This window comes from Mus musculus, chromosome 8 (assembly GCF_000001635.26).
Source record: "Mus musculus strain C57BL/6J chromosome 8, GRCm38.p6 C57BL/6J".
NCBI lineage: Eukaryota > Metazoa > Chordata > Mammalia > Rodentia > Muridae > Mus > Mus musculus.
This window is the reverse complement of record NC_000074.6, coordinates 87646918-87670294: the sequence shown is the minus strand read 5'-3', so window position 1 is coordinate 87670294 and position 23377 is coordinate 87646918. Positions and strand designations below refer to the sequence as shown.

Sequence of the window (23377 nt, the reverse complement as noted above, 5' to 3'; positions counted from 1 at the left end):
TGGAGTTGGAAAAAAAAAAGTTTCCAATTTTCTGACAAAGCCTACAGATGTGGCCTTACCTGCCCACATGTCCGCATGGTGGCCTCACCTAGAGCTGAGCTATGCATCTTTCCTACCAAGCTTGAGCTCTTGAGGCTGACAGAGGGCCCACTGGCCCCATCGCTCTGCCCTGGTGAGAGCCCCACTTATTCTCAACCCCACCCATCTTGTGTTGGAGGCCTTCTGCAGAGAAAGCTCAGTCATCGTGGTGACTGGAGCTTCTAGGATCTAGCCCCTTTATTGATAAAAGCATTTCCTGAGTGTACTCCCCACAACTACCTCCAGGCTGCTTCAATTGTGCCTGTGTATTCCATGTGTGCGTATGCCTCATGGCATGGGGACACTTGGACTCCAGTCAGTGGCAGGTCTGATCTAAGCTTCTGTTTGTTCTTGGTCCCCACATTTTCTCTATGGCCTTTGTACTGTTCCTACCTTGACTTTGAAATAGACAGGCTTGCTCCATGTTTGCCCCGAGGAATCTGCTTTTAAGGGAATCTGAGTTGAGCCCTTCGAGGGAAGGCACCCAAGGCCCAATTCATATTGGAGAACTGTTAGCCAAAGTCTAAGCAGGCTGGTGTGTTCAGGGTGAGCCTATACAGTAGCCTGCTCAAGAGGGACCAATGTCCACAGAAGTGGATATTCACTACACAAGTGGAGAAACACTTGCCAATTTTTCTCAGGGCTTGAAGCATGCATCCTGTTGCCTCACAGGGATAGATCTGTAAGCAGTTCTGAAAGTATTGCACCTCCCTCTGCTTGTGACAGCAGCCATAAAACTACTGGTTTCCCTAGCTTGGCTGCTGGAGTCTTGCCTTCCATGTTGAGCATACAGACCAACTGGGCCCGTTCATATGTGAGGCACCTCTCCCTAAGACTGGTCTCAGGTGGGCTCATTGCTCAAGCACAGGACATGGAGCCGGCTCCTGGAGAGTCTGTTGGACTCTGTATTTTCACATCTTCATCAATCTTTTCATGTCAGGGAAGACAGTTGTCACCTTTGGAAGTGGTTGTGGAGCAGGCCACCTGCTTTGAGTCTTTGTGTCCTGGGGACAGGTAAGGAGTTGGAGGAGAGAGGAGGGTAGACACAGAAACTAAAGCTTGGCCAGCCTCTGGGAGAAGCTACTAGCTAGGAGTCTTGGTGGAACGTCTTCCTCTTGTTCTCAAGGTATTTCTTGGATCCCTGAATCTGTTCTTGCTCTCGGGTGTCCCCCAAGGCAGACTGCCTCTTAAGTCTAGGCTAGGGGCTCCCCATGCCTGCTTCCCAGCTCTCTTGGTTCAGCTCCATTTTGAAGCTCACTTGCTGCTGCTCTGGAGTGGCAGATGCCAGGTTCCCCCTTGCTGCTGGCTGGGCAGAAGGGACAAGTAAACCTCACATGTGTTATGGGGGGGGGAGGGTCTCCACTTTCCCTCTACCTTAGGGCTCTGTCCCAGGCCATTGGGCCACTGGTCTCAACTCTGATGCCAAAGGTGGATGCCACTTGCACAGTGGGTAACTTCTCTCTTGTCTGGGGGTAAGTGGGTGACAAAGGGGGCTGCTGGAGGAAGTAGGGTGTAAGTATATTAAGGCCCGCCCCCCTCCCCAGGGAGCAGCACATCACTGGCAGGCATTTATAGGGAGCCCCAGCCATCACTCACTCCTAATTTTAATGACATGCATTAGCTAAATTGTGTTGTGAGTATTCATTCGGCGCTGTTTATGGGGTGCTCTCGAGTGTGCGCACCGTTTGTCAGAAGTGCAAACTAGCGAACATACGAGCCTTTAAGACAGGCCATCTGTTCGTCTTAGACCCTTGGACGATTGTCAAGCGCTGCTAAAAATAAGTGCTCACAAGCAGAGAGGGGCTGCCCAGGTGATGCACAGCAGAAAGAGGAGCCGAGCTGCCTGTGTCTGCACCCTCCCCAAAGGGAGAGACAAGTGACAGTCTGTGCTGCCGCCTCCGCCGGGGAGGCCACAAGAGGGAGCGGAGGAAGATGAAGAGCCTCTGCTGAAACACCTTTTGGGTGGAGGCATGAGCTTTCCCTCTGTCTTGCGTCATGTAACTCCACAGCTCAAATACCTTTGATAGCTCCCAGTGGCCCAGATTTAAGGGCAAGCTGCCTCGTCTGGCATCACGGAGCCTCATCAATAAGGCCCCTGCCTTCCTTTGGAGGCTTGTCTCCATAGCACATACCCTGTGCTCCTGCCAGGCTGAATTATTCATTGTTCCCCCAGCATATGCTGCACTTTTCACATCGCACAGGCAGAGTGGTGCCACGGCAGAGGGGGCTTATAGACACCGCGTGCGTGGGTGAATGTCCTGCGCGGTCATTTTCAACCACGGGGCCCAAAGCACCTTGCACCTCAGTCTTTACCTGTACAGCACGGGTAGAGGTAGCAAGAACTTTATGGGGCTCTTGAGGGTTCAGATGACTGGCCTTTACCGAGGTGTGCGGTGTCCAACCTGCTGAGAGCCAAACAGCCCCAGTCATTGTGAACGACAGCATTTATCGGCATTACTCACACCTCCGGGATGCTTCAGTGATTAATCCTGCTTGCCAAAGTACTCCTTGGTTCTTTGTCCCTCTGTCTGTCCTCTCTCTCTCTCTCTCTCTCTCTCTCTCTCATGCACACACACGCACACACACACACACACACACACACACACACATGTACGCACCTAGGAGAAACCCTAGCTCAAGCTGTTCTTGCAGGGAAGCTGGAAGGCTTCTCCTGAGTGAACCGCCATCAGAAGCCGTCTCCCTGCTGCTTCCCAAGAAACCCTGAAACTGGAAACTTGGCAGAGGCTGGCCTGTACCCTGTCTCCTTCTCTCCTGTCCACTGCCCAAGGCTAAGCTCCGTGACTATGAAATGGGCACATAATGAATGGAGCCCTGCATCAGCCTTGCTCAGCCAAGCTGGGCTAAAGCAGCTGTCTGCCGCTGAGAAAACAAAAACAAAAACAAACAAAACCAAAAACAGAATCTTTCAAGCTAAGGCACACCTTAGGGCATAGTCCCTGTTCTTGGGGGGGGGGGGGGAAGCCATGGTGAAACCAGGCTTATAAGGGCTTCTCATAGCTGCAGCCAGCCATGGGGTAGCACAGGGGTTGGATGAGGAAAAGTAGCCTCTTCTGGATGGCGAGCCTGAGGACGATGAAGTGGCTTCAGGAAGACCCTGCACATAGGCCAGGGAGAGTGTGCATGGGGACCATGATAGTGGATGAGGGCTATGCAAGTTGAACAAGGAGAGTGAAGTTGCGGAGGTAGGGTGTTCTGAGTGGAGAGTAAGTGTGTCTTTGCATAAGGACAGGCTGGGTCTTCAAGAATGAGTCCTTTTCCCTACTTCCTTCGAGTCTCCGATGTCTGAGACTTACCCCTACCATGGCATTGTTCCCACAAGGGAGGGGACAGGGTGTCTTTATCTGTACATGCTCAGTGCACAGCCTGGGACCTCACAGACTCAGTGAATGCCTCTGAATGAATGTATGGATAGATGGATGGATGAATAGATGGATGCTGGTATATACCTCTCCCTCTACCACAGCATCTCCTGGGGTCCTCCTCAATACCAGATCACCCACTCTACTGTAGAAATGGGAAAGTACGTATCCAGCCAGGTCTGATGAGAGGGACCAGTAATACCTTCTATCCAGAGAGCAGGGGCATGGGGGGGGGCGGCACACAAGACTCTGACTCTTCTTGTAGCTCCAGTTGTTAACAGTTTGGCGGTCCCAGCAGGCAGCAAACAGTCCCTCTATCCCAGGCACTTATCTGTAGGTAGATCCCATGTGCACCATCGTTTCCCAAGTTATCCTGGCTTCCCAGAGAGCGGCAACTCACAAACCTTGAGGTCAAAGGACCTGCTACAAGGTCCATGGCTGGCAAGCGACAGCTAACACTGAACACGGGGTATAGCCCATGTTGGCCACTAAGGTACCTAACAGGTCACTAAAGTTGTCCGCCTGTTTGTGGTCACCTAGGAGGGTGGCTCGTATCAGTGGGATACTTGGGAAGAGCCAGGCAAGGTGCTAGGACTTGGTTGGTTAGGTGACAGTTTTCAGAGTAGGTGACACACAGGGAGAGTGTGAGTTAGAGAGTGAGCTTCAGGCTTGAGAAGTCTCTTCAGCTCATATCTGAATGGGAGGAGTCTTTTTGCTTCATGCTACCAAGCAACCAATGTACTGAAACACCTGTCTCCTTAAAGCATGCTGGTGGGCAGGACTCATAGGCCAAGCAAGATCCAGAAACCCGAAACCCAGACCTAGAGATGTTTACTAGGCTGCACCCTATGGCTTGATTCCTGGTCTTGCAGGTTCCTGCAGGCCAGCCGATCCAGATCACCAAATTGTGGCTGTGGAGCAGGTACCCAGAGTTGGACTTAATATGACCTTCTAGCTGGCCTGTCCATTCCGTGTGCTTTGCGGGGTGTGAGAACAGTCCTTCCACCAGACTCCACACACAACCCACTGTTCCTGTGCCCGGCACATACCCAACGCAAGTGCAGCAAGAAGGTAGTGACTGTCACCCAATGGAAAGGCAGTAAAGATTCTGTGGACAAAAGAACTTCCACTAAGGGTATTCCTTTGGGCCAGGCCCAACAAGATACTAGCCGTGTGCACCAGGAGGCAGTCCCAAGTCAGGAGATCACAGAAACCCCATCAGTGAGTGTGCAGGAGCGCTGCCCAGTGTGTGGTGGGCAACCGGGAGCCTTCGCTGTGTCTCTGCCTTACTCCCCTCACCTGCTTCTCCGTGAAGCCCCACACCTGTGCCTCCCTGGCAGGCAATGAGGCCTGCCGGTGCCAGGCATCCTGGCCAGGCTAGTCTCAGCCTTTGCCAACCTTTATGGTTTGGGGAAGTGCTCAACTGTAAGAACGAAAGCATCTTTAAAAACTGATATTTTCGCCCCCTTCTCTGAATAGACTAAATATAACATAAGCACAGAGAAAGACAAGGACTAGAAAGGCCCTGAAAGAGCCATGAGGGTGGGAGGAAGCCATCAGAAGCCTTGGAGGAATGCTTGGCCTTGGAAAAGAGCTACTATAGATGTGCCTTGTAAGGTGTCTGAGGAGCTTAGGTTTTGACACTCCTCTGCCTTCTCAGAGACTGACCTAGGATGAAGCCCTCCTTGGATGAGCACTCGCCCTGAGAAGAGCCTCCCTAGAGTACACACACACACACACACACACACACACACACACAGGCACATACACATATATGCATGCATGAACACTCTGTGACCTTGACTCCCTCCTGGGCTACTGTCAGTACCATGAATCCTTCTGTGTTTCTCACTCCTGCATCAGACCCCTGTAGCAGTCTGTAGTGGAGTCTGCTCTACCTCTCTGGGCCGAGCTCAGAGCAGATCATCCAGTAAGTACTTAATGACACAAAGCTGAATGCACTCTGGTCCTGATCACCTTTGGAGCATTTGGAGTCTGATTTCCTTCTGCTGTGGCATCCTGGGCTTTTCCTTGGTAACAGTAAAACTTTAGGAAGGTAAATTTTACCTGTCTGCTTTAGACCTCTCTTGGAGGAAGTTCCTTTCTAAGTCTAATCTAAAAAGCATGTATGTGCTATTGATCTTGAAGGTAGAAGGCTTCAAAAAGTGCCATTTATTCTCAGTGGTTCAAGGCATGGCTTTCCACCTCCAGGGATCGCCAGTGTGTCACATGTCCTTGTCCTGGCATCCCTACAAGAGGCTGCCTCATATCCCTACCAGATTCCCCGACACTCCTTCCAAAATGGAGGCGAGCGACCCTCAACGGTCTTGCCTGGCTTCCTGCTTTCCTTGGAAATGGTTTGTATCCAGGGGAACTCACTGTGTGCTACCCAGTCCACATTCGCAGCCTGCAGCCTCTCTCCACCCAGGTGTGGGTTAGCATGCTAGGCCAGTGATAGCTCTCTTGTTCCAGGGCAGCTGGGCCTTCCACACCGTGACCAGCAGGCATGGGAAACCCTGCATGTGCCCAGCCCTGGGCCAGGTGCTGTTGCTCTGCATGTATATATATAGAGCTCAGCAGAGGAAGCCAGACCTGAGTACAAGAAGTGTGCAGTCATGTGGGTGCTGGGTAGGAGGTGTGTCACAGGAAACGTGGGCTGGGCAAGCAATCTGAATGTCCAGAACTCAGAGGAGTGACTGCTTAGGAGGGCAACTGGAGGAAGGGTTAAGGCAGTTGAGGTCCAGAGTTATAAGGAGGGCAGATCTGTGCATAGGATGCTTTCAGTTCCACGTGGCTGGTTGCTATCACAGCACTGGAGGATGGGGTTCCCATGGAAACCACCTGCGGTCCATCTTTGGCTCAAACAAGCTGCCTTGGACCTTGGATCCTCCATCTGAGGTGTGAGGTCATGCTGGCAATCTGGTCCTTAGCCTGCAGCAGGATGCTGGAGCAGGCTGTGGATATTGGTGGGCTGATGTACCCACTGGGTGTAGGACACTAGATCCTAGTGGCCTGGATCAGCCCTTCTTGAGTCCTAGCAGGCTGAGAGTGGACTGGTAGTTTGTCAAAAGTGATCTGTCTGTGGAGATATGTGGCCTGTGGGCATGCAAAGAGTCCTTTCCTGGAGAGTATCCATGATCCCATCTCCATCCGTCCTAGGTTCCCTGACCTCTAGGGGGAAAAGCCAGCTATAGCTGTCCTCTGGTCCTTCTGAAAGAGATCTGGAGTCCAGGTGGCGAAAGTGGAGACGCTTCTCCTGCCCCCTGGTGGTTAGTGTCAGAGATGCAGGCCGCTGCTCTCTACCGGTGACTGGTCTCCTTTTGAGCCTCCGAGGCTGGGAGGCAGGGCTATATTAAAAAGCCCGCTACAGGGGTCGACCGCAGTCCTGCGGCTCTGTCCCTAGAGGATGTTGCTCCCCAACGTGTCTTGAGGCGAACCGCCGCCTGAAGCTGGGACGATGGTCTGAATTTGCACTACCACTGGCAGTAAAGATGCAAAAGGACCAGGCGTCAGAAGCCAAAATCCACCCCTATCCCCAGGCTGCTGGCTATGGTAGAAACAGACCCATACTGCCTGCCCGGCCCTCCCCGCCGGGGCTGGCAGGAAGAAAGATGTGCGTGGGCTGTGGCGAGAGGGAAGTGTTTGGCCACAAGGTTCCACCTGGGCCCTGGCTTCCCAGTCCAAGAGGCCAAAGCGCACCATCTCTCTCTCACGTGAGGACACTGGCAGGTCCCGGGGAGTTCAGTTCCAGGCTCTTCCCAGGACCCTCCCTGCTGGGTGATTTGTCCTCAGCTTAGGCCAAGGGCGTCGGCCACCCACCGCCTTGGCGCGTCTGCGCTCACTCGGGTGCCTCTGGGCGGCCGCGCCGCTCTGCACATCTGCAGTTTCCTCCTGCGTGGCTCAGAGCAGTGAGCAAGGGACCGAGAGGGGATGGGGGAAAGAGGCAGCCTGCAGGCCATCAGAGTTTCTTCCTCGCCATTGGAGGGAAAGAGAGGAGGTGCTCATTATCGTCACCTCCCCGGCTGTTCCGTCCCCCCTCCACGTAGCCCCATCCCTTGCTAAGATCCGAGTGGCCTAAAAAAAAAAAATAAAATACAATAAATAAAAAACAGTTTATTGGGAACCCAGGTTGGCACCAACAGGAACCGATCCCCAAGCTCGGATCGACGTGGCGCCTCGGCGGCTGCGTCCCTCGAGCACCTCGCATTTTGTTTTGTAATGATCGAGCCGCTTTCTGCAGCTCTCTGCGTCCATGCCCTGGGTGGGAGGGGACAGGCATGCTCGCCATTCTTTCGCCCTCATGCGTGTCTCCTTTCTTCGCCTTTGCAGAACCACACGATGAGCCAGCACGCACAGTGAGGGACCTCGCGACAGGACACCTCTCCGCAGAAGGCTTGCCGGAGACGCCGTGGGGAGGGCCATTTGAACATTACATCCAATCAAAGTGTCATTTGCAACCCAGATGTAAAACTCTAATGATTTGGCCATGAGGCGCTGCTATTATAAGCAGCTGGAAATGAATATTAATGGCAGAGATTAAAAGTATTCCATGCTCAGTGTTTTTATTGTCCTGCTCCAGCTAGTGTGCTTTTAGAGTTTTCGCCGCAGACTACATTTCTAGTGTTAGAGAAACCTGCTTTTTGAGGCTATTGTCCTTTGTTCCTTCATGTATTATATTAATAGTTTTTTTTTTAAGGATTAGTGTGATTTTTTTTTTGCTTCTTTTCTATTTCTTTCTTGTTTTTCTTTCTCCCCCCCCCCCCCTTCAGTTAACTACTTTTTAATTGCAATTCTAGGTAATTGTGCATCGTGATGTGATTGCTTGGCTATTGTCTGAATATTTCCTTTTAATTTTTTAATTAAAGACTAATGCTTTGATTGGATTTGCCAGTTCACCGGACAGTGATTAAAACTCTGTAATGAATATAATCGGTTTCCGTGCAACTGGATGGTCTGCTTTTAAATGTGACTTGATCTGACTGCAGTAACTAGTTCAGCTCAATAAAGGGAATCCATGCGATCAGCAACACTGCCTGGTTCTCTCCTCCTCAACCCCAGGCCAAAGGTGCTGGCAGGAGGGGTGTCTTTGGGGAGTTCCAATGGGCTCACACAGGCCCCTGGGGACTCCAGACAATAGATGCGTAGAAAGAAGTAGCATAGAAGGCCGGATGCGCTGCAGGGGTCATTGAAATTAGAGAAGAAAGAATCCACAAAGATCATGTGCTCGGCTCCTTTCCTTTTTGGATCGGGAAACTGAGGCTCAGGGCCCATTGGGGAACATTTCCACGTCCCTGCCACACGTCAGTGACTGCCTCTCATCCGTGCCCTTCCCCCTTGCTGCCTCACTACTGGGATGGAGACAGACAGGCTGGCCCCTCCCCGTGCCGGGGCAGCAGAAAGCACCTGAGCTCTACTTTGGGACAAGGCACAGAATGTGAGGGGAGTGGGCAGCACTGTGAGGTCCCGGGCGGGTGGCTCCGGAATGAAATTAAGTGGAAATAGCAGGTTTCCAGCCCAGACCTATGGCCCGGGTCAGGACTAAAGCCGGACAAACAAGTGCTCCCGTTGCAAAATTCCAGAAGACGGGGCTCAAAGGCCACCTGCAAAACCCTGGAGAAGGTAGTGCGAACTTCTGACCTAATGACCCGGGCCCTGCCGCTGCCTCAGGGCTCACCCCGGAACTCCTGCAGTCTTCTTGGGCCACCTCCCCACAGCTCTCTCACACCACTTCATTACCACAGACCTCCGAGCTGGTCTGACTTGCCTATTCGAGGCTGGACCCAGCGCAGGGAACTCTTCCTGGCTCGCGTTTTACCCGGGGCAAGGACAGCGGAAATGAAGCAGACAGATTGCACCTAATTATAACGTGATAGCGAGTCAGCGGAATTTGGAGCAATTAGGCTTCTCATCTTCTAGGGGGTTCCTAGTCAGGGGTTTCCGGTGACCTGTAGGAAGCCCTTCCTCCTTTCTGCAAGGATTAGGGGGTAGTGCTTCTTTGGTTGCAAAGCAAACTTTGGTCTACAAATTCACTCAGGGACCCGCCCCTGTCCATAGAATGAGAATGTCGCCCCAAAAGGCAGGTGAGCTCAAGGTGGGAAGCTGCAATATTTAGTCCCTGTGGTGGGTGGTTGGCCGTTCCAGAGGAGATCTCAAAGTTGGGTAGGCGCGAAGCTTCCTAAAGTAGCTGGGTCGGGCCAGGATGTACTGGCCGTCCGCAGGCAGTGCGGGGGCTGTCCGGTCAGGTCCCCAGGCTTAGCACCTCGCTCCCTCGGGCGCTCTCCAGCTCCGGATTTATCCGAGCCCCATGCAGCCCAGGTGAGCCCTCAGTAAGTACCAACAGAAGATGTGATTTGACGGTTGGTGGCGTAGGGCTAAATTAGTCACTGCCCCCATTAAAAATACAGCGGGGGGTTTAAGAGCTTTTCACGCCAAGTGGGAATCAGCGGCGAAGCCGGCTGCTGCCTTGGGTAAGGAGAGAGGCGGCCTGGGGGACGGCGAGGTAATGAGGTTTATGGCGGTGACAAGGCTGCCAGGGAACCCCGCCGACTCCCCTCGCCCAGCCCCATTGTTCTCCGCTGGCTGTGCCCCCATCGCGGCAGCTGAGCGCCCCTCTCTACTTCCTGCGGGATGGGGGCTGGGACTTGCCTTCATCGCTGTCAAGCGACGTTGGGGTGGGGAGTGGGGCACGGCTATAAATCAGCGACTTAGAGCTGAGTGAGCCGGTTCCCCAAGCAGCTCTGGCATGCGTGTGTGCTGGTGCCTGTGGCTCGGCTGTGAGCAGAGTGAGGCCAGGCCTTCTCCCCAGGCCACCTTAGCCCGGAGGGTATAGCCGCATCCTTTGCATTTGCATTTGAGGGATGAATGTCCAGAGGCCTAGTTTCAGGATAGGTGCATCTAGAAGTGTAGACCATACAGGCTCAGTCCAGGCAGAGGGATTTTTGCCCAGGCTTGGAAATGACCCATGAATCCTGGGACACGTGTCCCTATTTTCAATATCCTCTCAGAGCTTCTGGAAGCAGGAGGGTACAAGTTTTGGTCACTGAAGAAACTACTCTAGAAGTCTCTAGTGCGTCCCCTCCTCCATCCAGAGTGGTCCTTCTGACTCCCAGTACGATCACATGGATTGCCATCTGATTTTCCTCCTCCTAGTCTGTGGGTGAGTTCTTTGGGGATGGGTTGATGAACACTCAAACTTCGACCTAGTTTCTCGTTCATGCATCCATCTGCCTGATGTTGTCTGACTGTTCCTGTCTCTCCCCCCTCCCCCAGTACTACTCAAGAGGGGGAACCACAGATGAGGAGGTACACATGTCCCTTGTTCTCCTTGTTCTCTTGCTACACTCTGAAACTACCCTCTAAAGAAGCAAACCACTAGATACCCAGCAGGTCACAATCACATTGATGGGGGAAAGGCAGAAGCTGTAAGTGATAGGTGGAGACCCTTGTGCTTGATGCTGGGCTCTGTCAAGGAGGCCTTGCCAAGGAAGTGGCCTGAATGGAGACCTGTAGCGTGAAGGAACCATGGAAGTCACACAGGAATAAGAGGGCTTGGTCCGTGAAGAGCACTGATCTGGAGAAGCAGGCTAGAGGCTGCCTTAGAGGTCTCCTCCATCACTTCCTTTCTGCTTTAGATGGTCTAGGAGCAGCCCAGAGAAGTTTCGAATGTGTGCAAGGTCACACACACTGGATAGGATTGCAACTATGCCACTAGTGTTCTGCCCAGTACCTTAGAAGTCTGATTCCTATCAATGTTTTTATTCAAACATAATAATGATGATGATAATCAATCAGGTGACATACAAAGGTTCCCCCTTCCCTTAATAAAGGAATTGGTTCCGGGCTCTCCACCTTGGAGATAGGTAGGTATAGATTACATATCCTACTCCCAGAAGTTAGGTGTGTCCATAGTCTATCAATGTGATATCAGCAAAGGCTATAAAAATTGTAGAAATTGTCTTGAAGGAGAAAAAACTGAGTTCATTACTATGGTGGTTTGAATAGGCATGGCCCCCATAGACTCATGTGTTTGAATGCTTGGCCCATAGGGAGTGGCACTATTAGGAGATGTGGCCTTGTTGGAGGAAGTGTGTCACTATGGAGGGTGGGCTTTGAGATCTCCTAAGCTCCAGCTACACCAGGTATGATAGTCTCCTGCTGTCCTCGTTGATCAAGATGACTCCAGCACCTTGTCTGCCTGCTCTCTGCCATCCTTCCCATCATGGTGATGGCAATAATGGACTAAACCAGGGAAAGTGTAAGCCAGCCCCAGTGAAAGGCTTTTCTGTATAAGAGCTTCAATAGCTGTGAATTCAGTAGCTAGAGATCTGGGTGACACCTTGAAGTGTAACTTGAATATAGCACTGAACACTCCATTTCTAGTTCTTTCTTATTGTGTGTTATGTACTTATTGATGTGGGTTGAAGAAGAGATACTATAATTTGCCTTGGCCGGGCGGTGGTGGCACACGCCTTTAATCCCAGCACTTGGGAGGCCGAGGCAGGTGGATTTCTGAGTTCAAGGCCAGCCTGGTCTACAAAGTGAGTTCCAGGACAGCCAGCCAGGGCTATACAGAGAAGCTCTGTCTCAAAAAACACATAATAATAATAATAATAATAATAATAATAATAATAATAATAATAATAATAATTTGCCTCCCCAAAACTTGTTGCCTACCTAAGCAACAAGCACAGGGCCACTGTTCTACAATTTACACCAGATTTTGGTCCTCTTAGGCTTCACAGGAGACAAGGATCAAGAGTTACAGCCCCTGCAGGTGCTTGATGCTAGAAACAGGAGAGATGCTAAACCTCTCTGGCTGGGTCTCTCTCCAGGGAGCTGGGCAGGCTTGGGGTCCTCTCCCTGTTCCCTCCAGCTCCTTCTGAACTCTGGTGGGATTGCATTCCTTCTGGTTCAGAGGGGAGCTTTTGCTTCCACAATGACCCCCATCACCTCATTCCTGGATGTGGGGGGTCACTGAAATGTTAACTTGAGCAGAATTCAAGAGGAAAAAAAAAAACCCCAAACATCCCAATATGTTAGAATCCAGATTGGTAGGTTGTAGCCCTTTGTAAAAAAATAGATTGTGCACAGCTGATGATGTCATCAGGGTGAGGAGGTCACAGCATCAAATCTGTATTTCACAATTGGTTATTTTTGTCCAGGGGATTTTTCTTTTTGTGTTAATTCTGATTTTCGAAAATATTGTATGAAAATAGTCTGCTTCCTTGCTTGCTGAATTTTTTTTTTAACGCACTGAACTTTGTAGCTAAAGTAGGAACTCATTCACGTGACTATCCCCTACACTGGACCCCTGAGGTTGGCTCCGAAAACTGGAGTTCTGATAAGACCTGCTGGTCAGCCTATCACTGGGTGTGCACACAGTCAATTGGAGCCTGTCTGTCAACTGGAACCTGTATCAGTCAGGACAGGCTAGATTATGGCATGGAACAAAAAGAGTCCACATTTTCAGTGGCTAACACAATAAATATTTACTGCTCACTCGTGTTCTATGGCAATCCTGAATCGAATCCACATGGACTTTTCTTCAGAGATGTTTAGAAGTCTGGCTCAAAGAGCAACCAGCACTTTAAATGTAGTCACTAACCCAGGCAGAGGACAGGAGCATCCTAATGACAACTTAGTACTCTGATTGGGGAGTCTCTGTACTCCTTCATGAGGGCCCTCATCACACACAGAGCCACTCTGACACGTGACCCTACTCCACCACAAATGGCCTGCAAGGAATCCTCTGTGTGTGTGTGTGTGCGCGCGCGCGCGCGCGCGCGCATGTGTCTCTCTGCCACCTAGAAGAGAGGTTGAGGAACTACAAGACTGCAGAAGCTGAAAGCTGGGTGTCGCCAGTGCAAGCACACACTACACAGCAGGTCTTATTTACCTCAACCAGAAAGAGAATGTGAAGGTGAGTGAAGGACAGGACAAAAGAAGCGGGCTCAGAAACTGCTCAGATCCCCAACTGCTGCGGAAATCCACCGACCTGGGTTCGAGCAATTCTGTCACTAGCTGTGCACCCTCAAGCCAGGCGGTGTGGTCCGCGGCAAACAAACTCAGAGCTGAGCTCGCCAAGTTGTAGATCTGAATAAGGGCGGATGACATCGGGCTCACTCAGGCCGGGACACCGAGTTAAGCACTGCGAGGATCTCCTTTAATCACCAAGTACACGGGCCAGGAGACCCAGGCACCTCCGGACCCTGAGCACCCTGCTGAGCCAGCTCCGCCCCCAAGGCCTGCCCTCTGGTCCTGATTTGTCCGGCCTGAACGGCCCCGCCCACATATGGCCCCTCCCACCTTCATCCGCCGCTGCTAGGGGCTGAGCGTGGGCTACGCTGTGTGAACTTATTTGTGGAGTTATTAATTACTGAAGGGCACAAGCCGTGCTTCTGTGCATAAAAATATGTTTGAGCAGTTTCTACTTAAACTTTAAAGAGAACGTTAATCAATTTTATTTTAACAAAATGACCTTAAGCAGGGGGAAAAAATTGGTGTTATTTGCCCAAACAGGCAAATTAATTTCTCTCTCTTGAGAAATCTGAGAAGATTCTAGAAATAGCTATGCATAATTTACACCTGCCATGGCCGCTCCTAGTTTTAACGCCAAGCCCAGGCCCGGTCCCATCTAGTCATATAACAGAGTCCTTGCGAAGGCCTTGTCAGGTCCAGGCCTATCACCTTTGGTGACCCTTGAGAGAAGATGCCAAGGCAAAGGAACACAGTTGCCTGTGAGGCCCGCCAGCTGCGTGAAGATCACTGGGAAGATTAGGATGTGCCAGGCACATACTAGCCCCTGCGTCTCCATTCCGGACACCATTTCCCTGGAGGCCTTGCCGGCTGCTTCTTGGGTAGGTGACCTCTGCCTCATGGCCCACCTCAAGGCTGAGGCTGCGAGGCTAAGAGCCCATACTATCGGAACTGTGTTGTTTCCACTTCGCTTTGTAGTATTGTAGTAGCTGTGACACTGTCAGCCTCGGGTCCGATAGAAAACACTCCCCACCCCCACCCTTCAAGCACCCTCCACCCCAACATCTGTGAGATCCTTCGAGGTAGTTCCAAGAGGGTGTGGTCTTTTATCTCTGCTGTATGCCTAGTACCTAGATCAGTGCCAGGCCAGAGTAAGTGCTCAGTAAATGCTTGCTGACTAGGATAAACATGTAGAATGGAGCGGCTGACCCTTTCTTAGTGCTAGTGAGTGCTACTGCAGTGGATTAAGAAGCCCCAAAGAAGAATTGCACTTGTTCAGTGTCTTGGATAAGGTTACTATTGTTGTGATGCAACGCCATGATCAAAGCAAGCTGGGAAGGAAGGGTTTATTTGGCTTACTCTTCCACATCATAATCCATTGAAGGAAGTCAGGACAGGAACTCAAACAGGGCAGAATCCTGGAGGTAGGAGCTGATGCAGATGCCATTGAGGGGTGCTGATTACTGGCTTGCTTTTCATGGCTTGCTCAGCCTGCTTTCTTATAGAACCCAGGGCCAACAGCCCAGGGATGGCCCCACCCACAGTTGTCTGGGCCCTCCCCCATCAGTCACTAATTAAGAAAGTACATATAAGCTTGCCTACATCCCAGTCTTATGGAGGTATGTTCTTAAGGGAGGCTCCCTCCTCTTTGATGACAAGCTCGACTAGCTAGCTTGTGTCAAGTTGACATAAAACTAGCTCGCATACTCTGTCACTACCCTGTCGCCTCGCTGAGATCAGCCAATGAGAGTCCAGACTGTTGTTCTCCCTCTGAAGCCATCCTCGAGTAGATGGTGCTCCGTGCGTGCCTGATGAATGACTGTACAAGTGTTGATTTACAGCCAGAGCCCCCATCCTGAGGCTGACGGGAGCAGGCTGCAGACTGAGGAGGCAAGTAGGCTCAGGGGAGGGAAGTCAGCGCCTCCTGCATGGCAGCCCCAGTGCCCTTCTGCCCCATAGGAATACAAACCCAAGTCTCAGACAGTCAAGTAGAGAGGAAGAAACGCAGAATTTCATGGGAAACATCTGCATTTTAGTACTACTTCTGCTAGAGTCTAAGTAAACACACACTCACACACACACATTCAAAACCAGAAGCAAACCTCGGATGTGCTTAAGAAAAATATTCCAAGGGCTACCAATTTGAGTCCTCTGGAGAATGGTAAGAGAGTGCCTCAAACATTGGATTTCTGACAAGAAGCAGGCGAGCAAGTGACACTTGCCAGATTGAGCAGCCATCGGGGAAACTGGGTCTGCAGGTTGGGGGTGGAAGTGGGAGGCACATCGCCGCCTCTTCTCTAGGATGTAAATATTCCCTTCTCTGGTCTTTCAGCCCTCTAGGTGGTTACAGCTAGATTCGTGGCTGTCTCTATGCCTTAGTTTCCCCATCTAGAAAGCAAGTATAAATGCCAAGCTCTCCATAGCTGTGAGCATTTGACATGATCACGTCAGAAGCATTTAGTGTGTGCAGATGTGGCCACCCATTTCTGCATTTGGCCGAGGACTCCAGAGGCACCCAGAAGCCACCTGTAGCAAGTTCTTTGGAAAGCAGATGATGTCCCTGTGGTGGTTTGAATAAGCTTGGCCCAGGGAGTGGCACTATTAGGAGGTGTGGCCTTGTTGGAGTAGGTGTAACCTTGTTGGAGGAAGTATGTCACTGTGGGGGTGGGCAATGAGCCGCTCCTCCTAACTATGTTGGAACAAGTCTTCTGCTGTTTGCCTTTGGAACAAGATGTGAAACTCTCAGCTCCCCCTGCACCATACCTGCCTGGAAGCTGTCATTTCCCACTTTTGATGATAATGGATGGAACCTTTGAGCTTGTAAGCCAGCTTCAATAAAATGTTGTCCTTTTAAGAGTTGCCTTGGGGGCTGGATAGATGGCTCAGCAGTTAAGAGCACTGAGTGCTCTTCCAGAGGTCCTGAGTTCAATTCCCAGCAACCACATGGTGGCTCACAACCATCTGTAATATGATCTGATGCTCTCTTCTGGTATATTTGAAGACAGCTACAGTGTACTCATCATATATATATATATATATATATACATATATATACATATATATATATATATAATTACATAAATAAAATCTTTAAAAAAAAAAAAGAGAGATGTCTGGGTCAAGGTATCTGTTCACCACAGTAAAACCCTGACTAAAACAGTCCCTGGCCACCAAGGATTGCCTCATGACTGGTCTGCGCTAGATACACTTAAGAGATAGTGAAGACACTTCTAGATTTTATGTTCTAAGCCATGGGTCTCTGTGCTGTAACAGCGAACAAGGTCTCCCTTTGCTTCTCACAGAGAGGCACAGGTGTTGGGGTGGGGATTGTTTCTCTTACCATCCGCTATTTGGGGTCCCTTTTTGTTAATCAACATTCTGTAACTATAACAGAATACCTGAGAGAATCAGCTTACAAGGAGAAAAGATCTACTTTGGCTCACAGGCTCAGAGTGTTCAACCCATGGTCATTTGGTTCTGTAGCTTTGGGACCTGCTGTAATGCAGAAAATGGACAGTGTAGCTGATGGTGGAGCCAAGCTGCTCACGTCACTACAGGCAGGAAGCAGAAACAGGAAGGCTTGGCATCCCAGCATCCCCTCTACAGGCATCCCCCAGTGACCTTACATCCCTTCACCACCTCCAAGATTCTCCCACCTCAACCTAGAGCCTGGAACTGGTGACTAAGTCTTTAACACATAGTCTGGGGGTCAATCAAGTAAGGGTCAAACTATCATAGGTTCCTTCCGCACTTCAATTTTCTCACCTGTTAGAGTGCTGAATCAAAGCCCATCTCTTACCCATACAGCTCTGGATAAATATCTGGGGCTTCTTTGGGAGTCCTGGGGATTGGGACAGGGCTTATGACTGGCCTGTGAATCTATACATGGAAGAAAGATGTCTGCACCTCAGACTATAGAGAAGGTGGGAGGTGTTGCACTTGATGACATGCTGAACACCCAGGGTACTAGTCTATCAGCCAGTCATTGATAAAGCCCCAAAAAGATGCAAGAAGGAGGGCTGGCAAGGTGGCTCAGTATGCAAAGACACATGCCATGAAAACTGATCACCTAAATTCATCCACTAGATTCTATGGTGGTAGGAGAGAAATGACTCCAGGAGTATGTGTTGATAGTTGTGTACTTGTCCAATTGCTCTTTTAATTGATATATAGATATAGATATAGATATAGATATAGATATAGATATAGATATAGATATAGATTGATTATATATATATATATATACACACATACTTATGTGTGTGTGTTTGTATCTATGGTATATAAGTACTTATATATAAATAGTATAATTTGTATATATCTTAACAGAGGTATCATGCCCCTCCAGTTTTTTTAAGATTTATTTATTTATGTATATGAATGCTCTATTTGCATATATGCCTACCCAACAAAGGGCATTGGATCCCATTACAGATGGTTGTGAGCCATTATGTGGTTGCTGAGAGTTGAACTCGAGACCTCTGAAAGAGCAGCCGGTGTTGCAGCTTCAGCCCCCAATTGGTATTTTTAACCTATGCTTTCTTTCCTGTCTTATTACCTTAAAAGTTTTAAAGAATTTCTATTGGGGTAGGGACTGGAGAGATGACTCAGCAGTTAGGAGCACTTGCTGTTCTTGCAGAGGACCTGAGTTTGGTTCCAGGACCTAGATGGGGCAATTCTCAACTGTTGTAATTCCAGTTCCAGGGGCTCCAGCACCTCTGGCACATACTCACACGTACATATGCACACCTATACATATTTTTAAAACATCTTCAGCAAAGGATTCGCCTGACTCACTAATGGTGTTTTTGAGTGGATTTACTAATGTACAGTCTTTCAGTGGCTGGTCTCAGAGTCAGGCTGCATGTACATAGCTTATTTTTTGCTAATGTGGACCAGTGAGTCTAACCCTCTGGACCAGATATAGAAGGAGAAAGCTGACTCCCAGAGTTTTGTCTCTGATCTCCACATATATGCCCATGTCCCCTTATATAAATAAATAACTGTAATGAATATATGATGTCATCACTGTATCAGCCCAGGGGCGGTATGAAATATTGTCTTGTCTTATGATTCTTTAAACTCCACTCTTTATTACTTTTTTTTTTTTTTTTCGAGACAGGGTTTCTCTGTGTAGCCCTGGCTGTCCTGGAACTCACTTTGTAGACCAGGCTGGCCTCGAACTCAGAAATCCACCTGCCTCTGCCTCCCGAGTGCTGGGATTAAAGGCATGTGCCACCACGCCCAGCCACACTCTTTATTACTTAAGTATTCTACAGAAGTTTATATTAGACATTGTTAAATTTTTTTTTTTTTGCTTCAGCCACTGAACATAGTTTAGAAAAGCCCAATCACCCATGCTTCTCTTCCCATGGTCATTTCCCTTCGTGTTCCCAGACTCCTTATTTTAAACACACTGATTCTTTCGTGGTCAGAGAACGTCCTGTATTCTCTTTTGGACAGCCAGCTAGTTATGGAGGGAGCTTTCCCTCATTCCTGAAAGACATCGCTGTCATCGCTGTGTTCAGCTCTAGCTTGACAGTGCCTTTCTTCCAACTGTGGACCTTGGGCCAGCTCCTTCCGGCCTCTGATTTTTTTACAAGACACCCACTTTCATTTGACTTATTCCCCTACCCTACCCTCTTGCTGCTTGAAGATGTTTTTCTTGTCTTTACTTTAGGAATTTGTCTGTGTCTGTCTAAGTGGGTTTCTTTGTGTGTAGCTGGAAGTTTCCTCAGATTTTCTCTGTTCTGTGAGTTTATGATAAATCAATATTTTTCTTTGGTCTATATCCCTTCAAGGACGACGATGATGATGATGGTGGTGATGGTGATGATGATGGTGAGGATGAGGATGATGAGGATGGTGATGATGGTGATGGTGATGATGATGGTGAGGAGGAGGATGGTGATGATGATGGTGATGATGATGAGGAGGAGGAGGATGGTGATGATGATGGTGGTGATAAGGATGAGGATGGTGATGGTGATGAGGATGAGGAGGAGGATGGTGATGATGAGGAGGAGGAGGAGGAGGATGGTGATGATGATGATGAGGAGGATGGTGATGATGATGGTGATGATGAGGAGGATGGTGATGGTGATGATGATGAGGATGGTGATGGTGGTGATGATGATGGTAATGCTGAGGATGAGGAGGATGGTGATAATGATGATGATGAGGAGGATGGTGATGATGAGGAGGAGGATGGTGGTGATGATGATGAGGATGAGGATGGTGATGGTGATGATGAGGAGGAGGATGAGGATGGTGATGGTGATGATGATGATGATGAGGAGGAGAATGGTGATAACGATGGTGATGATGATGGTGATGGTGATGATGAGGAGGGGGATGATGGTGATGATGATGATGGTGATGATTTGCCTTCACTTGCTTCAGGATTCCTGGGACACTGGTGTTGATCTTTTATTATAAACCCACAGATTCCCCAAGGCTCTGTCTTGTTTAGTATTTTGTTTGTTTTTCACTCCTATTAGATGCTTCTATGGCTCTGCCTTCCAGCTCACTGATTTCTTTCTGTCTGCTCTGTTCAGCAATGAAGATGCTTACTCGTTACTGTTATTTTCCCCCCATTCAGAAATTCCTACGCAGGTCTTGGTGACATGTTTCTTTGCTGAGACTTTCAGGCGGGTTTGCAGTTGATCATCCTTACGATTGCTGCTAAGTGGTTCTAGCATGCCTGTCGGCTCAGTTCTGCCTTTCCTTGTCCTTTTTCATTTTATCTGACATCCTCCTGGTTTATTGAAACGTTTACATGTTCTATGTTGTCAAACTCTGTATCTCATTTCAACCTTTCTTATGACATCCTTTGATACAGGCCCAGGAAAAGACTGGGTGGAGGGATCTCTGCCTTTCTGACGACAGCGGCCGATAGTATTCCGTGTCTTCTACTCTGCCTCCACTGACTCGGAGTTCTCATGACATCCCGGTAGGCTGGGGAAGGGAGGAAGGCTGAGATACCGCCTCCCAAAGGGCCTGGTTTCTCTAAGTACCCTTGACACCACTCAGATGGGGAAGGGAGTCGAAGTTCAGGAGGCTCTGTCTCCATGAAAGGGCCTTGTTGCTGTGGAGCAAAGGTGAACACCCTGTAGTCCTATCTGGCCCCCGATGGTACCCACTCAGTGAAGGCACGGGTTTGAGGGTGTGTGTCCAAGGTTTCCAAGTAGGGATGGAGCTACTGTTTTTATTTGTGATATTTGCCCAACTTTAAATCTTAGTCTCAAAAGCTTCTTTCTTGCTTACTGGCTGTTCAAGTAGAGAGTAGGCTTTTATTGAGACTGGGGGGCGGGGGGCGGGTCTGTGCTCATGGGCAGTTTGGGGTTGCTGGCTTTTAAGCCCTGAGTATGGAATCTATGGTACAAAGACCAAAGCCAGAGTACACATCATTATGCTGCTCTCAAGGTTATGAGCCAATCTGCTCTCTTTCAAGTCCCTTCCCCCTCTTCCCCTCACCCTCCCTCTTTCTCTGCAATATATAATGTTCTGGGTGTTCACTGTACTTAGCAGGAGAAATGGGAAATGCATGCCTATCCCAACTTGCTGGATTCCCTGCTGACCGCTCTTTATAGTGACCACAGCACACTCGCTGCATAAACAAGCCATAATTGATAGGAAGGGGCATCTTTGTACCTACTTCTTTGTTCTCTGTGTGAGTAGGTAACAATTCTGGACTTGGTTGGCCGAGAAGATTGAATTCCAGTTGATTCTTGAAGGGAACACATTTGCTGTGGAGAAAAATAGGGGACTTGCCTTGCATGGACTAAAAACAGAACATTCTGGGCCAAGCAGCAAGTGGACTGCCTCAGTTTACCCATGAAGGTGTGGCCCAGTCGTCTGGGAAATTCTTAGCCCTGACCAAGTTGGTCCTGCTCTCCATGGTCCACCAGCTCTCAAGACCTACTAGGGAGAGCATGTATGTCTCTCTAACAGGTAACTGGCTCCCTGCACCTATTGTCCTGGTAAGGCTCAGGTGACCACCATGGGTCCCCGCCTTTCTTTTTTAAAGAGAGAATTCTGGTGGGGTTCAAGCTTGTCACAGTGGCATGTCTCGACTGCACTGTCTGCTACATGGCACCCTGTGAATGGACCATCTCCTTTGCTCCTTTGGGATGCCCTGTATGGAAGGGAGGCTGGGACACAGACCCAGCGCATGCTCCATGGAGATGCTGTTCTAGAGCCTGAGGTTAAAAGAGGAGATCAGAGTCCAAAGTGACAATCTAGAAAAGGCACAAATTGAAACAAGTGAGCAGAAGGAGAGCCACCAGGGTCTAGGACCAATCAATGGAGACACTTTGAAGGAAACAAACATGTGTCTGTAAACTAGGCACTGTTGGAAGGGCTCATTTCTTCTTTTCAGACCCTGAGGTTGGTCAGCACCAACCCTACCCTATCTTAACCCAGAACATGCCTGGTTCACAGAGGCAGAAGCCTGCTCTTGTCAGTCTCCTGGAAAAAAACACGAGGGGGTCCCAGACACTGCTGCTTATACCTGCTTCCCTTAAAGGCCTTCTCATGAAGAGAAGAGTGACCAAGATACTCTGTACTGGGGCAGTGGGGCTCAAAATGCTGTTGATTGCAAGATTGCTTCTAAGAGGCATGACAAAGTTAGGGACATAGTAACACATGCAAAGAGGCACACCCAAGACCTAAACAGTCACACACAGCCCAACCCAGACACACACATACACTCACTCAGAGCTGCAGACAACTCTATAGCCACATAGATAATATAGAGTGACACACATATAGCAGTTGGCACAGAAGCACACATGAAGACAGGCCCTCCCTCCAGACACACAAGCACACCCCCACGTAGCCACATATGGAGGAAACCTGCCTCGCCCAGGCTTCCAGGAGGCTCAGCAGGAGGCGAACTGCACATCTGACTTGCCTTGTGTCGTTAGACGCTCGGTGTAATTAAACGTTACATTGACTAACCCAGCACGGCTCAGCGAGGCAGAGGAGCTGCAGGGGCTGGTGGGTTTCTATTCAATCCCATAGTCTTCTGCTCCAGACCCCAGCCACTCCCTTTGTGAAGTCTCTTTGGGGCAGGGTAGATGAGGCGACATCCTTGACCACGGGGGTCACCAAGAACAGAGACATTCCCAGAGCCACCCTTTCTATCAGCCAGGTGAGGAGCAGGGTCCCCAGGTAGAGCCTGGGGATAAGAGGATGTGCTGTGGTCCAGGAGACACCGGGATGTCCTTGATATCAGCAACTAGATCATCTCTCACTCTCATCCAACGTAAGTCCCCAGCCTGGACCTCAGGACCCAGAAAGATTTAGAGCACTGCCAAGTGCACCCTCGTCATTTCTGCCAAGGTGAAAAGGCAAGAGATCTTTCCATCTTCCTCATTTATGTGTGTTGTTGTAATCTCCAACCCCAATAAGCCCTTACAAAGAACACACAACTCAGTTATAATATTTATAAGCTCTATGCCTGCATTGAGCATACCACTACACTACTTTGTTTCCCCAGCTATGAGACTCCTTGCTACTTGTGGCTCCTCCAGGCCATGTAGTTTTGCTTCACCTTCCTTCCACCTCCTCTTTCTCTTTCTTCCTCTCTCTCCCTCTCTAAAACTTCCAGCCCCACCTTTCCCTTCCACTGCCCATTCACAGGCTCTAGCCTTCATTTGACCAGTTAAAATGGGGAGAAGGGTCCCATGAAATCACCTGAGTATGTGATCCACTCCTCCATCAGGGCAACCCCTCTTCAGAAAGCAGCATTAGCATCAAAATACAAACAACACCAGGGCGACCCACCACATATCTGCTCTTCCAAGGGACTGTAGCCTCTCAGCATCCAGGAGACCTACAAGAGCAGGCTTCTGCCTCTGTGAACCAGGTATGGTCTGGGTTAAGATAGGGTAGGGTTGGTGCTGACCAACCTCAGGGTCTGAAAAGAAGAAATGAGCCCT

General features: G+C 49.7%; 1 protein-coding gene across 10 annotated transcripts in view, besides 1 other annotated feature; it reads left to right on the top strand.

The window, feature by feature from the left end:
* Zfp423 (zinc finger protein 423) overlaps positions 1 to 8485 on the top strand; it is a 300244-nt gene extending 291759 nt beyond the window's left edge. For all 10 annotated transcript variants that reach the window (XM_030243876.1, NM_033327.2, XM_011248560.3 and 7 more), the window contains one exon: positions 7788 to 8485. In XM_030243876.1, the coding sequence (XP_030099736.1) occupies positions 7788 to 7817 (30 nt within the window). In that variant the 3' untranslated portion in view covers positions 7818 to 8485. The remainder of the gene's footprint in view (positions 1 to 7787) is intronic.
* Positions 8761 to 11179: an enhancer, noted in NCBI's record as "VISTA enhancer mm1567". NCBI's record gives its function as "enhancer in: limb[4/5] | tail[4/5]" and the evidence as "EXISTENCE:transgenic organism evidence [ECO:0001131][PMID:17130149]".